This window comes from Carassius carassius, chromosome 16 (assembly GCF_963082965.1).
Source record: "Carassius carassius chromosome 16, fCarCar2.1, whole genome shotgun sequence".
Taxonomy (NCBI): domain Eukaryota; kingdom Metazoa; phylum Chordata; class Actinopteri; order Cypriniformes; family Cyprinidae; genus Carassius; species Carassius carassius.
Genome location: NC_081770.1, coordinates 20331939 through 20347967, shown reverse-complemented (window position 1 = coordinate 20347967; position 16029 = coordinate 20331939). Strand labels below are relative to the sequence as shown.

General features: G+C 36.7%; 2 protein-coding genes across 2 annotated transcripts in view; one reads left to right on the top strand and one right to left on the bottom strand.

The window, feature by feature from the left end:
• The window catches only part of LOC132159863 (fibroblast growth factor 22-like), a 30522-nt gene extending 27316 nt beyond the window's left edge, over positions 1–3206 (bottom strand). The window contains exon 1 of the mRNA XM_059569497.1: positions 2303–3206. Coding sequence (XP_059425480.1) covers positions 2303–2639 — 337 coding nt within the window. The 5' untranslated portion in view covers positions 2640–3206. The remainder of the gene's footprint in view (positions 1–2302) is intronic.
• Positions 3207–8355: 5149 nt separating this feature from the next.
• The window catches only part of LOC132159853 (DNA-directed RNA polymerase, mitochondrial-like), a 57082-nt gene continuing 49408 nt past the window's right edge, over positions 8356–16029 (top strand). Inside the window, exons 1-4 of the mRNA XM_059569483.1 lie at positions 8356–8607; positions 9024–9122; positions 10547–11394; positions 12529–12662. Of these exons, the coding sequence (XP_059425466.1) occupies positions 8466–8607; positions 9024–9122; positions 10547–11394; positions 12529–12662 (1223 nt within the window). The 5' untranslated portion in view covers positions 8356–8465. The remainder of the gene's footprint in view (positions 8608–9023; positions 9123–10546; positions 11395–12528; positions 12663–16029) is intronic.

Sequence of the window (16029 nt, the reverse complement as noted above, 5' to 3'; positions counted from 1 at the left end):
TAATATATTATTTTCCCTTTTTATTTTCTAATATATTATATATTTAAATACATTAAATAATATATTGATTATACATATATTATATAATATATTGCAAAATATACAAATGATTGCCGCTTTTCAAAATAAATATTAAATCCAATATATATAAAAATGTATGCCAATATATTACTTGATATTTTCCAATATATTTTTGTTTCATAAGGGTGATCTACTTTGAATCCGGAAAACTTAAAGTGCTGCGTTCTATTCAACACCTGGATAAAAACTAGTTTCAAGAATAGGTGCCAAATCAAGATTAGTTTGTGGCCAATTACGCTCTGAAATCATTTGCACAATTCTGCAAGCCATTTCCTCCAGGTCAGAGTCCTTAATTTTATCCTGCCAGTGCTATCTAAAATTATTTTGCTAACAAAAAAAACTAAAGCATTCTTCCAAACATTCTAATTGCCCATTTACAACTCTATAGAGGAATAGTGAGTATAGTTTAATTTAAACTCAAAAGTACCAGAAAATGTGTACTGTTCAATGCAAATATTATTCCCCCTACATCCTTTTTTACCTATCAATCTCTCTTTCAGTCCTTTGCATTGAAGCCTCTTCTCTCAGCTGTTCCAGTCTTCAGTTCACTGGGATTGATACAATATTTTCCTACCTCAATTAGCCAAGGGCCGTTGACTAATTCTAACTGTTTTTGCACCTGAGAGTTTGGGAGCGGGAGTTGGAAAAAGTGAGAGGGAGAGTCAGTGCGGGGCTGTTTGGGCAATGCAGCAGTGCTGACGGACGCAAAGGGCTATGCAGAGGACAAGGTGGATAGCAGCAAAGCAACACTAACAAAATCAATGCGAAAAACAGTTCGGATTCTGAACTTGCTGAATATGAAAACTGTTTTTCAAAGTCCTTATTGTGAAAATCAAAATTCCTCTACTTACGTGAACCCTGGAAGGAAAAAAAAGCCAAAGAGAGACAATACTGAGAAATTCTGCAAGGCTAGTAAATGCAGGATACCTTTCTGTAAAGGGGACCCTCTTTGCTAAAAAGGACCTTAATTCAGGGAAAGGAAATGAGAGGTTGGTAAGTAAATGTGCAAGCAAATTGCTTCTGAGGGCTGTACAGTTTCACCCAGCTGTACCAAGTACAAGCATCTAAACTGATCTGAGACAGCCGTGGAGAGCAGAAACTTGTAAACAAATGCAGTGCAACTGCTAAGATCTGCACAGTGGCAGAGCAGTTAAAGCAACCTGCTTGGAAAAAAAGTCTGACTCACTCTTTTTTTGCAACAACAAACACAAAACAGCCAGGGTCAACCCACTGTGATCTCCATGACCCAGACCAGTTAAATCCCAAATTCAAACAAACAGAAAGCCCTGCTGAACTCTCACACAGGATGACATACTGTAGAGTTAAACTCCAGCTGAAAAAGTGAGATCAAACTGTGAGGCAGGGGAAAGTGATTTGTAAGAAACATCTTGTTGATTTATCACTGTAGGGTTTCTAAAAACCAAATGCATCTGCTATTTCAAAATTAAATGTTAATCAAACATCCACAATTTTCTGTAAAATATTAAAGCATCAAAGTATATACAAAACGCCTCAGTGGAGAACTGTTGTACCCCTAAAGGTATAACTTTTCTGACAGTGTACAGAGGATTTTAAGATTCTACAACAAAACTTTTATGTTGATTACTTGTTGAACTTTCATGCAAATTTTACACTGTACCTAACTGCTTATTAAATTTACAGTTGTGTTTACATTTTCTGATTATGCTGTAACTTAATCATTTGCTATTTAGTTTTAAGTTAAATTCTCCTGCTTAACCTTATTTAAATAAAGAAGTAAGTTTCCACCTCTGTGTAAAAATAATTAAACAAGCAATAGAGAAAAGTGGGACATAAAGTCACAATAACAAGAAGTCACAAGTAAAAAGAGTCACATTGAGAGATATGAAGTCGCAATTATAAGATATGACATTGCAATAAAGAGATGTAAAGTTGCAATTATGGTAGATAAAGGAACAATTACCTTTTTCTTTTTTTTTCTCTCTAGGGTGGAGACAGACTTCCGTATTTCAGATCATAGTATTTTGCGAGCCAATATAACAGGGAAGGGCCTACATTTTCCAATTATGTGTTTTGCGTATTACAAATCCTACCTTGCAACACCTTTATACATACTCATAAAATAAAACAGCCATAAACCTCAAGTGATAAGAGAGTCAATGGAAGATCATAAAAACCAAATAATCCCCACTCCCTTCTGCAGGGACACATGAATGGAGACAAACACTGGGCGTCTACTCACTGTCAGGGTAATTCTTCCGACGGGTGCCATCCACTTTGCCTGTCTTGTCGATGCAGAGAAAGAACTTGTTGGCGGAATAGAGGCGCCGAAGGCGGACGTCACCCTCGAGGTGGTTGTAGCTGCGCGTGTGCCGCTCCAGTGTCCACGAGCAGTTTGTGCCTTGTGCCAGCACATGAAGGGGCTCATGCCCCAGTGCAGGTGGGCAAACTCCAAGAGAGGAGCAAGCCAGAAATAGCAGGGATAGGCATAACAAGGAAAAAGGATAAGAAGGGAGGGCTGAGCCGGCAAAGGTGAGGTCAGAGTGGAGACCAGCGGTAGTAGGTGTCCATTTGAACATGATGGGTCAGACTCCCAAGGTGCACCTTGCAGAAGTAGTCGGCATGTTGCTGGTATTCGCTGGGTACTCTGCCTCACGCAGAACCCATAAGCAGAAGCATGGGAATAGAGGGTTAAAAAAATCCTAAGTAAACAATTTCAAACTCAAGTGTATCACTCTAGTCTTTTAAACAGCTGTCTGTTGGTCTTGCTCTTCAGAATGATGAATGAGAACTTTTCAATTCCATCCCAAAGAAATGTCTCAATCTTGTTAGATTGTCCTGGAGTACCAAGGTCCCTCAGTCCAAGCTGCTAGAGTTGTGGGATCCTGTGTCCTGTGTGATGGTTGCACCTTGCAGGGATCTCTCCTCTCAGCCAGGGGCAGAGCAAGGTGAAATGTGAGGCTGCCTGACCTGTGATTGTGAATGAGCTGAGTTGAATGAATGTATTTCAGTGAGAGCCTGTGTGTCTGTGTAAGAGAATGATTCAAAAAGACTACTAAGAGAAAGAAAGTGAGAGGATAAGATAGAGGTGGCAGTGAGAGTAATCTGACGGACTCAACAAGGCAGTAAAGCTGTAAATGGGTGTCTTTCTCTCTCTCACTCTCTGTGCCTTGCTGTCTGCCTGCTCTTTGGTGGGGTGGCTCAGTCCTTTCCTGCATTTTATTCTGGGCAGGGCTTGCATCGGGGGACTGAGAGGAGATGGGTGGGGCCTGGATTATTCATAATCACTTTGAGTGAATGTCACTCTCAATATTGTTTACCTTTTATCGTACTGTCATTCATTTCCCTTCAGGAAGCTGATCATCCTCAGATGTTCCACATAACTTTACATCCCATCCTGAACCAAAATAAACTGTTGCCATCAGGCAAATTATAGGTAATAAATACACCCAATTTAGTAAGTACAGAAGTAATACTTTATGTTTGATAAATAAATTTAAGCAACAAAGATGAGGTCTCCCTTACCTGTAATGGCACTTGTATGTGGACTATCCCAATGGACATTCGAGTCAGCTTGGTGAATATGATGCTCTGCTCTGAAACACTAACAAACTTTTCATATCCTCCTGGTTTCAATGACGTGTGCAGCCCAGGGGCAGAGGGTGAAAATATTCTTGAAGGTGTGTTTTACCAGGACGAGTCACTGCACACTTTGTAGCTAGTAAACTAATGGGTCTCTGAAGCTTTAGCACTCATACTTAGCCCATAAAAGCCTATGGAGACAGTAGTCTGCAGTCTTTTTCTGCTTCCCGCAGTCATTCCCTTCTCCTTGGGCATATAAGCCTTTGGGTTTTTTACTAAAGCCAAGTCTTTTTGCTAATCTCATACATCTTAGTCCTTCATCCCCAATTAAACCTAACTGAAGTGGACCCCTATCTTTAATTTCAGCAACGTCGGACCAAAAAGCTGCACTGGAACACATCGCACAGACTTCAGCCGCAGCAAACTAATACGTGCGTTCTGCGCAGGCCTCAGAGGAAGGAGCTGTCCATATCAGCGGCTATTAATAGTATATATTTGTTATTCAAAAGGAGAAATTAAAACAAAGATATATGAGATAAATGCAGATATATGAAATGTAAACAAAGCAGCGCTTGCTTACCATTTTGTGTATCAGTAACATTAATAACTTTAATAATTTTAAGCGGCTCATGTTGTTATGAAAACATTCGCATATAAGAATGATTGGGAAATATCATGTAATATTTATACAGCCTTCTGTCTGTTCCACCTTCATTCACATGCTTGTTTTCATCACTTTTGCCTTAATTCTCTGCACTCTGTATGCATGACTCGTTTGCTAAACTGAACATCCAATCAGAGCTCTCACTCTCGCCGACGGCCCCGATGGCCCCAACGTTCCAGATGCTAATGTGAGCCCGACGAGAGAAACACAACAAAAAATCTAAACCTGACCACTCAGAACATCTTAGGAACCAGAAAGCAATGCCCTGAACAACTCCCAAAAACCTAGAACTTGGCAAGTTGTGCACAACAAAGCACCATTGCCATTTTTTTTCAGATAATTTCTAATCTTTTAAGTCTCAAAAAGAATGTCCAAATAATGTTGATTTTCGAACACAGCATGTCTAGATCATAACAGAAATGTGGAATTTAGAAACAGGAAAGTCACAAAATAGAATATTCCAAGTGACAATTTTTTTTTACCTACTGTAAACGTAATTAAATTATACTTTGTTCTTTCTTTTTTTACTTGCTTGTTGTCTACTTTACAGATGTACCCTTCCATGCACATACGAGATGAGCAATCTTGTGCCCCTTCAGCACACTCAATGACCCCGGAAGTCCATAAGATCAGCCCCCGCTTCCTTGGAAATTGATGGTAATTGATGGTAATTAGATTCTTTAGGGGAAATGTAAGATGTTGCACTTAAAATCTCAAGAACAAAGTTCTGTCCCCAAATGAATGTCAGATGTTATGATAAACTTGCTCAAACTGATATGTTGATGCTTGTCCCTCTGCTAAATGATGGTCCACAACACAGCTCTTACATTCAGAACACAGCAGCACAACTGCCATGATCTAAAATTTTCAAGAAACCTTAAATGTGGTTGGTGAGGATCTTAAGAATGATTTCTGAAGGACAGTGTGACTGTGAAGACTGGAGTATTTAACAGTTGAAAAGTCAGCTTTGCCATCACAGACATAAAGTACATTTAAAAATGTATTCATGTAGTTGTTTTCAGTTGTAATAATATCTTACAATAGTATTGTTTTATTACTTGTATGCTTAAGAGATTTCTATTAAAAACATAAAAAATAAGTTACTGATCCCCAAATTTTGAACAGTATTCTTGACATATTTTACAGATATCGAAAAACTTAATCTTGATTGACATGACCTCAGAGAAAAGGTCTAAGTAAGATCTCTAATTCCACACATCGTTGGCCGTCAACAGGCCTCTGCTTTGCTCCCATGATGCCACGCTATGACGGTTTCGCCCTGAGCTGAGAAAATCTGTTCGGCCATGTGGGATGTTCACTGGCGTAAGGAACCTAATCTTTCCCAGTAGGGTTCCCATCAACTCTGGAAGTGTATGAATGGAGATAATATCTCAGTAATGAGGCCTGTTTTGTACCATCAAAGTCCTCCAAAAAGGCCCGAAACCCAACCTCCCTCTTTGCGCCGACAAGCTCCCCCTAATAGCTCCCATTATTAATTGTTTCTCTCTTCTGCTAACATACGGAGTCTCTTCCAGTCCCCCTCCATCACCCACCTCCACTGCCAACACAAACTTGGTCTCCGTTTCACTTTAGACTACCTCAGTTGACATTTATAACTAACAATAAATGGCATCAGCCTTTATTTAATTCTTCATAACACATAGTCTAGTAATTTTGCCACTCCCAAATTATTGGCTTATTGTGAAATAAGATTGTGGTGAATCACACTGTCACACTGCAGTTAGGCAATGTACTTTGTAACACTCATCTCAACCACAGACTTCCTGCTAGATTCCTCCGACGCAGGTGGCCGAGATAACCAGAGTGCCACACTGTGCGGCTGCCTGCATAAACATCCGTTTCTAATTCAGGATCTGTCCCTGGCCGCCAAAACTGAAGATCAATCTACAACAAGCCTATTTGCATTTCCTGCTTCGTGACCATTGTCCATTGTAGCCGAAACCAGTGATAAGTGGGCAGTCTATCTGATCAACAGCTCCTGAGAGTCTTCGTCCTCTCTGGATAGTTGACAGAGATCTACACGTGATAAACTGGATTGTTATTTTTTAAAGAAAGAAAGATTGCGGATATGATTGGTGGACTTTCATCATTAGCCATAATCAAAGAGATATGTGTCAGATGTGGGAGATATTTGGTACTAACTGTAGAAACTCAAACAAATCTGCCTTCAAATGACCTGAGGATATTATTTATTTATTTTCATATTTTAACTTAAGCATTGACTCTGAATTATTAGTATTGACAGGTGAAGAGAGATTTTCCTAAATGTGTTGCATAACGGTAGGCTAACCCTCTCAATGTGGTTGTAAAATACACCTAGCATTGGTATGTTTAGAAGACTAAAATCAGAGCGAGAATTTTTCCCTTTCCTGAAATTTTTGACTGTCCTTTCTCCAAAACCTCAACTCATACTTGCATGAAGCATTGGCTAATCAAGTGAACATTTTAAAAGCAGCTCCAACTTCTAAAAACAAAGAAACACACCCTTCATATAGGTGTGCAAAATAGTCTGAATATCAGACTCCCATAGAATGGCAGCCTTGTCCTGAAGTTATTTTTAGGTTCCTGAATGGCTCTCTTCTCTCCTTTTGTTGACAGTCAGTCACCCAGTAATGACTGTCACACATGAGCTTGAAACATCAAATGGTCCTGTCAGAAAGGTGACCCTGTGAACTGTAGCAACATATAACGTCTGATCTCAACCTACTAGATATGCACAACTTGCTTTGATGACTGCCATCGAACTGTTGATAAAAATGACATATTTCAATTTTAAAAACATTACAGAGAGCCTAATTACATGTTATAAATAGCCTAATTGGGGTCTATATGATTTTTTATGCAGTTATTTGATTACAAATACAGTATTCAATCATTTATTCCTGTGATGGCAAAGCTGAATATTCAGCAACAAATTCTGTGTCACATGATCAACACAGAAATCAAAAACCTAAAAATCACTGAATCAGGGTGCTCAAGAAACATTATTATTATCAATACTGACATAATATTTAGATGAATAGAAAGTTAAGATGAACAGTGCTTAATTGAAATATAATTTTTTATAGCAATGTAAGTCTTTCCTGTTGCCTTTGATCAATTTAATGCTTCCTTCCTGAATGAAAGTATTAATTAAAAAATCTTAGTCATCCTAACTTTATTTGTTACTCTCATCAACCGTTTTCATTTTTAATTGATACAAAGATTTAATTCGTGAGAAGTTCAGTCAGCCAAACAGAAGGACAGATTTACTGTTCAAATAACAACTTGCATCCACAGATGTATTAAATGTATTAAAATATTCCAAAATATTACCTAGGCCTAAATCTCTCAAACACACAGAAAATAGCATATTTACCTACAAATATCAAGTTTCATGCCTCACAGAACAAAGGAACACGGCGCATAAAGTCGAAAAGTGGAAAACTGAGGAACACATTTGTGTAGCCTACCCTTGCTTTGCGCGGCAAATACTGAGGCGCGCGCATAGTGACCTTTGTAGCCTACAGCACCGCGTGAAACTTGACAAAGTTCGCCATCTACTGTACAGTTTCTAACCAACACAGCCATTTTTAAATCGCATATCATTTGGTTCAAATAAATCGTTTAATATTTTAAAACTTAAAAGAAACTGCTTTTGTCATGTTTTTATATTGTGAATATTATATATAGGCTACAAACAAAAAGCTGTCAAACTGAGCCTTCACCAAAAGAAAAATGATATCTTTTTTTTATTATTATTCTTAGCCTAACATAAGTATATTTAGTATAATAAATATAATTAGAAATTAAATTCAGGTTGAAAACAACGTGATACTTTATATAACAAGGCTTTTGAAGCTGATTACATAAAAAGTCGACTTGTCCCCTATTTTCCCCTTGCGTTAAAAACATTTCCTAAAGCTTATATGAAATAAGTGATTAAATGCCAATGGAATACAGCTTACATGAGATATAGGATACAGTACCATGTGTTTCATACAGTCTATGGTTTCATCCTACCGCAAGATGACGTTTGTTCGATCTGCTCGTCGCTCTTCGGTGTCAGAAATCCTCGTATCGCCTATGAACTAGTCAGGTCTGAACACAATGGCGGCCTGCTGCACCAGAGAACGCGGTGTTTCAAAACTATGACAACATGTCACTTTTGAGACTGTGTGCCTATTCTGCTGCTTTAACTCGCAGTTTTGCGGTTGACAGAAGTGTTCAGAGATTTCTGAATGGCGATTATTGCCACCTGTGTCTCAGAATACGGAGTAACGGAGAGAGACAAATACAAGGTAGCGTAATGAACCAGTTTTATTGTCATCCTTCAGCTGTCTTGCCCTTCAAATAACGTTAAATCTGTCACGTGTTTTATATCAGGTATATATTTCAAAAGTGCTTTGAAATGTGCACTTCAAAAAGTCAAGTATTGACTTGTTTACATCGATGTAAACAATACATTACATCTCAATGTTAAGAAGGCTTTAAAAAATAATTAACAGTCTGACATAGTTCAAACAATTTGATGATTGTAAAGTCTTTATGCACATTTTCGGTCTCCCTTTGATGTATATAGACTCTAGATCTGTTATGTCCATGTATGTTGTTTGTTGTATTAGGTGTTATGTCTCGTTTTGTATTCCAGCACCAAATACACACAGTAGAGTTGGTAAACTTATTAGGTCACCGTTTTATCTGTCATTTTTTTCAGACAAAACATGGACTACAATTTACCAAAGACACTATTCAGCCATTGCTAAGAAGGAGGATGGGAAGAAACGATTCTGTGAACAGTCTCAGTTGTTGGATGGTATGGTATATTTTCACTTATGATTATGCATCTAATGTTAATCATTGATGTTATAAGAGAACAACAGATGTTTTTTTTTTTTTTTTTTCCCAAAGAGCAAATTGGCTGTATGATTTGTGGTTGGGTAATATTTCTTTCATTTTAATTTCAGGCTAAGTTTTTATTTATGCAGACCCTTTCAAAGCATTCCAGCAATTAAGATTTGCTATATATTATGTCAGTTTATGTATGCAAATGAAGCTGTATACTTATTTTACTGTATATATCCTATTTTACATACAGAGCTGTGTGATATTATAGCTTAGATTTTACAATGACACTAATAATCAAGCAAGTTTTGCTGTATAGGGTCAAAGACAAATTTAAATTTACAATGTTTTTTTTAAATACATATAAACCATAATATATGCAAGTAAAGTTTGTAGTTTAGAGTTTAAAAGAGCAACAACCAAATTAAACAGGAAACGTGCTAATGTAAATTTAGTTTTGCTTTTACGCTTTAAAAACGCTTTTCATCTTTGATGCTTATGAAGTCGTGGCCTAATGGTTAGAGAGTCGGACTCCCAATCGAAAGGTTGTGAGTTCGAGTCCCGGGCCGGCAGGAATTGTAGGTGGGGGTAGTGCATGTACAGTTCTCTCTCCACCTTCAATACCAAGACTTAGGTGCCCTTGAGCAAGGCATCGAACCCCCAACTGCTCCCCGGGCGCCGCAGCGTAAATGGCTGCCCACTGCTCCGGGTGTGTGCTCACAGTGTGTGTGTGTGTGTTCACTGCTCTGTGTGTGTGCATTTCGGATGGGTTAAATGCAGAGCACAAATTCTGAGTATGGGTCACCATACTTGGCTGAATGTCACTTCACTTATATTGCTTTATGTCACATTTAGGTGTGAGCACCAAATTAAATTGACAATATATATATATATATATATATATATATATATATATATATATATATATATATATAAAATATATAGATATATAGATAGATAGATAGATAGATAGATAGATAGAAGACATAATATATGCAAGTAAAGTGAGTAGTTTAGATTTTTAAAAAAACAACACCAACAAAATTAAGCAGGAAACACATGTTTATGTAAATTTAGTTTAAAAAACACTTAAAATTATATTGCTTTTATGCTTGGAAAAACCCTTTTCATCTTTTATGCTTGTATTGCTTTATGTGAGTGTACTGTATCTACAGTATGTGGGTGAAGCTGAATGTACTTTAAAAATATATCTGGGTGATGATGTAGTTTACGATATGTGTTGATTTAAACACTCAAGCAGGGGAGATACATATAAAAATTAAACTTAGAATTATTTAACTTAATATACATTAATAGAAGTTCATTGTTAAGTAAAATAAAGGTGCATAATACTGTCATGTGCACTACAGTTTTCTCTTAACATTTTTTCCACAGTTCTGGAGGCCAGAATCCAACAGCTGCAATCCGACGCCGTTGTAGACGTCAAACATTCAAAGGTGCAAATCATTAAAACGCAGCAGAAAATAAAGAAAACATCACCTGGGAATAGTCAAAAGAACTTGCCAGGAGAAAAAGTAGAAATGCTTAAAAGTGGGCCGTCTGCAAAAAAAGGTGGAACTGAAGGAGTCATGCCTTTCAAAGCTCACGCAAGTCGCTGGATGGAGAAACTCAAGCGTGAAAGGTGGATTAATCCCAAAAAACAAACTTCACACAGAACGCACGACAAGGCCGTTGTGGGTAAAAACAGCAAAGGGAGTTCGATGCGTCCTGGTACATCTACAAAGACCATCACAACAGGCAAAATAAGTGAGACAAGAACTAAAGGAGAAGACTCCAAGACCTCTGCGTCTACCACAACATCCTCCAAAGTCAGTTCTGTGCAAAAAAAGTCTAAAAAGAAGGTTTCGAGAGTCTCAGAAAGTTTAGCCATAAGGTTTCCAGGAGTGCAAAAGATCTCCAGCAGTGAAGTTGGCAGTGTTTCTGAGATGTCTACACAAGAGAAATTGGCAGATAAAGAATTTGAAGAGGTAGAGGAGCTTGGTGTAGACAATGAAATGGACCAGCAGAGCTTGAGTGCTCCTGAAAAGCTTCTGGAGGATAAGGAAGGAAACCGCTATGGAGATCCTCAGCTCAGAATCCGCTGTTACTTGGAGGCGTGTGTTTTCATCGATGATGTAGCTCGAGCTCAGAGCTGCCTACTGTCTCATCATCGACAGTTATCCAAACGCACGCACTTGTCTATCAGCACCTACAACATCGTGATGAGGATGTGGGCCAAAAGAGTATGTATTAAGCATCTCTCTTTTTACATTATAGTAACCTTTTTTAATCAAAAATATAGTTACCAAATTACAAAACGAAATGAATGAAAATATAGTAAACTTCTTAATGATGTTAATCTAATGATGATCCATTTGCATCTCTCTTTTTACTCATTTTGATAAAAAATATAATAAAAAAAGTATAGAAAGTAAGAAATATTTCACATTTTAATTGCTGTTTTTTTGTTTGTTTGTTTTTTCAAATAGATTATAAAAAAGTAATTTATTCCTGTAGAGGCAATGCTCAATTTTCAGCAGACATTACTGCAGTCTTCAGTGTCACATGATCGCTCAGAATTCATTCTGATGTTTGGAGACATTTCTTCTTATTTTCAGTCTTAAAAACAGTTGTGCTGCTTAATGTTTTCATGAAAATTTGGCCACATTTTTTTTCTGAATTATTTGATGAATAGAAATTTCAAAAGAACAACTTTTATCATTTGTCTTGAAAGTATATATTTATATTTATATATATATATATATATATATATATATATATATATATAAAATCATCCCAAACTATTGAATGATAGGTATGTCAGGGTCCAGTATCTCTTAAACGTTCTGTATTCTAATATTTAATAAAAAGGTACTTTTGTTGTTGTTGTTAATAAATATATATATATATACACACACACACACACATATTATATATTTTGCCAAATTTTTTGGTCTTTATTTATTTATTTAATTAATAATTGCTCAATATTTTTAGGATATTGATTGTTCTATCACCTTTTTCAAAAATATTTTATTATTTTTCAGTATTTCCCTTCAGGTTTACATATTTTCTATATATATATAAAAAAGGTTATTTATTTAGATTTATTAGGTAGTTTTTTTTTTGTTTTTTTTTCATGGCATTTTATGCGTTTATTTAGTTAGGACAGTATAGGTCAAAAGGAAGCGAAGTGGGTGAGAGAGAAGGGGATGGGATCGAGAAAGGTCCACTAGCCGGGACTCGAACTCAGGACACTCGAAGCACAATGGCACTGTATATCAGCACACTGTCCCACGAGGCCATCAGTGCCGACATGTTTTATAATTTTGCAGTATTGTTTTGTAATTTAAAGGCATTTTTAACTGTGTTTGCAGGGTTCCTTCAATCACATTCGTCGCTTGTTCATTCTGATTGAAGAAGCAGGTCTGAAACCCAATGTTTCGTCTTACAGTGCTGCTCTGGAGTGCATGGGCCGCATGCCTGAGTGTCAAACATGGATCATAAAAAGGTAAACACTTACTTCATTCATGTACTTCAGTGTATTCCTATCACATAGGTGAATCCAACAGACCTTGCATCACTAGTTTGCAAGGAGGAGGTTTCTTAAAGTTTCTTATATGGTCATTGTTTGTTCCAAGATCAAAAGGAAAAAAAGAAAACTATATACATATACATATATAATTTTGGGGTGAATAAAGTCGGAGGGGCTTTTGGAACAGTTAGAAATGTACAATGATGACAGAATCATTCAGTGTTAAAATATTCAATAATATGACTGTCACATTGTTTAATGGATTGACAGTTCCAGACTGTGTCTCTAGATGTCAGTGTTGCAGTGTGCAGTAATTCATGTGTATCAAAGACTCCTGCATTCTCTTTATATTCCCTATAAGAATCCAAATTAAATTCATAAACATGCAAATTCGTGATGAGGATAATATATATGCTTTTTTTATGACTGCATACCCCATGATCCGATCCATTCATCCATTTCACTATAGGATTATTCTGAGCTTGCCTTGACCGTGTCCAAAAATAGAAATTCAAATTGTGGTCATTCATCTAAAGAGCATTAACTCAGTGGACCGCCATTTTCTCTCTGGTCATCTATTTGTTTTGTGTGCTGCTCATCTCAGGGTGGAAGAATTTAGCAGATGAACACCTACTCGCTTGCATTTATACGAGGAGATCCTTGACAGAATGAGGGCAGATCAAAAAAGATCAAAGATTTTTTTTTTTTGCCTCACTTTTACATTGTCACATATATTAAGTTGTCATTAGGGCTACCACTTTTTCATTTACTATAAATATTTAATAAAATATTTTTGTGTTTTAATATGTATTAGAATAATATATATATATATATATATATATATATATATATATATAAATGCTGAATTTTAAAGTTATTTCACAATATTTCTATTTTTGATTAAATAAATGCAGACTTGGGAAGTTTAAGAGACTTTTTTTGACCAGTAGTGTATATTTCAATTTGGACGCAACTGTTAAACACCTTAAAATGATCAGATTCATGTTGGTTTTAAATCCACCAGACAGTTGTGCCCTTTGTGCTCCATCTTTAGCTGTTTGTTTGTTACCACATTGTAACCGTTTTAAGTGATCTAATTGATTATATTAGGCTTTTGTGCATCTGTTAAGGCTAATGCAAAGTATCTGCATTTGATTAGTGCTAAGAGTGACTGCTGAGGTAAATGTGGTGCCGTGCAATGACAGCACAGAGGGACAGGTGCAGGGAGGCTTGTGGCAGCTGGATGGGTGATCGATCACTGTAAGCTGATGGCAAAAACACACTGTTGTGCAGTGGAAGTCTTCTTTCTACAAACCCCAGAGGAGCCTATTTTTTACCCATCTGTCTCTCTTTGTTCTCCTTGCCACAGTTTCAATTTGTCTTTCAGCTCTCATGCAGCATGGTTGTTGCATCTTTCCCTGCAATCCGAGCTTGTCGTATTCTTTGCACATTTGGTTTCAAATCACGATCTTTAGGACCAGCCGTTCACTGTTGTTTAGATTGTAAGAACAGTGTAGTCCGTAGCCGGTAATGTAAGCGTTAACATAATCCTAAGAGCTGTCAGTGTCGAAAGAATAGATTAAAACCTGGAAATTTTGACAAGGTGCATGTGTCTGAAATTGTTGACTCTAGCGCGGTCAAACGATTAATCGCGATTAATCGCTTTCAAAATGATATTATATAAATATCAATATATGCATGTAAATATTTTCAAAATATATACTGTATGTGTGTGCATTTATATATATACATAATAAATATGCACAGTACACACAAACATATTATATAAACAACAACTTTTATTTTGAAAGTGATTAATTGCGATTAATCGTTTGACCGTGCTAGAGATTAATCACATCCAAACCCCCCCCCCCCCCCCACCCAAATGTTTTATAATATGTAAACAAAATTTTATTTGTATTTATTTTATTTTATTTTTTTTGTATTTTGGATGCGATTAATTGACATTAGTAACTGCACTAATAAATAATACTAAAAGAACACCTAATGTATGAAAAATGTATATCGATTTGGATTACATGAGATAAATACAAAAATCTGGAAATTAACATATACAATTATATATTTTTATAGTTGGTCGATATTGAATATTTATTATATTCAGTACCAAACGATTATCGTTACTGATTTTTTGTGGAATCCAAAATCGCATGAAATATGCCACCTACTGTAAGGTTTACTCCACTTAGTTTTGCTCGGCCAAACAAAGGCTTAACGCTTTTGCATAGACCTTCGTTTGGCAAATGCAACGAAAGCAGGGTTTTGAAAGCTCTACAGAAAACCTAACTCTCACTAACCTCTATATTTATCAACTTCCTTTGTCCCCAACAAGAGATCAGCCTTTAAAAGAATGCTTCAGGATTACCTCGATATAGAGTTTTCCGCCTCTCCTAATTGCATTTGCATCAGCGGAGGGTTTAACATTTACAAGAGCATTGAATGAAACCCTCAGGAGGTAATGATGCGATTGTTCCTCTGTCACGCACAAGATGGGAAGGGTAAAGGCATGTCTTTCTCAAGGCTTCGCATTGCCCTCGGTGGCTTCATCTGCTCGCTGTGTGCCCAATAGAGGGCACTGAAGACACATCATCAATGCATTTCACGCCCAATGAAGCCTGTTGCTTTGGAAACCATCACTGAATTCTCAGAGGTTTAGGAATAACCTAGTCTGTCCTGCAGCCTCCCAGTAATGTAAAAGATCTCCTTAAATGTGCTTAATTCACTAGTTTACAACTAGTACCACAGCACGATTCTCATTGGTTTATAGACTTTCTAAGGTGTGGTTCATGTTAAATAAGTATTTCCAGGTTTGTTGAATTCATTTCAGTTCTGTATTTTTTTTTCTTTCTGAGCTAGAAATAGGAGCTTGGGATGTTACTTAAAGATATAGTACACCCCAAAATTAGCTAAAAATTCACTCACCAAAATGTAGATGAGCTTGTTTCTTGATCGGAGCAGATTTGCATAAATTTAGTATTACATCACTTGCACACCAAATGGATCCTCTGCAGCGAATGGGTGCCGTCAGAATGAGAGTCCAAACAGCTGATAAAAACATCACAATAATCCACAAGTAATATACATGTGTCCAGTCCATCAATTAACATCTTGTTCAGCAAAAAGCTGAGTGTAGGTGATATAATCTATCGTGAAGTCGTCTTTAACCAAAATACAAGTCCATAATCTGTAATAATGTTTCCTTCAGTGAAAAAGTTGTCTCGTCTGAATCAGAAGAGAAATATGCACAGATCAAATACTGTTTATAAACAAATGTGTTTGTGGATATGAGAGGACTTTTTTCACTGGAGGAAGCGTTATTATA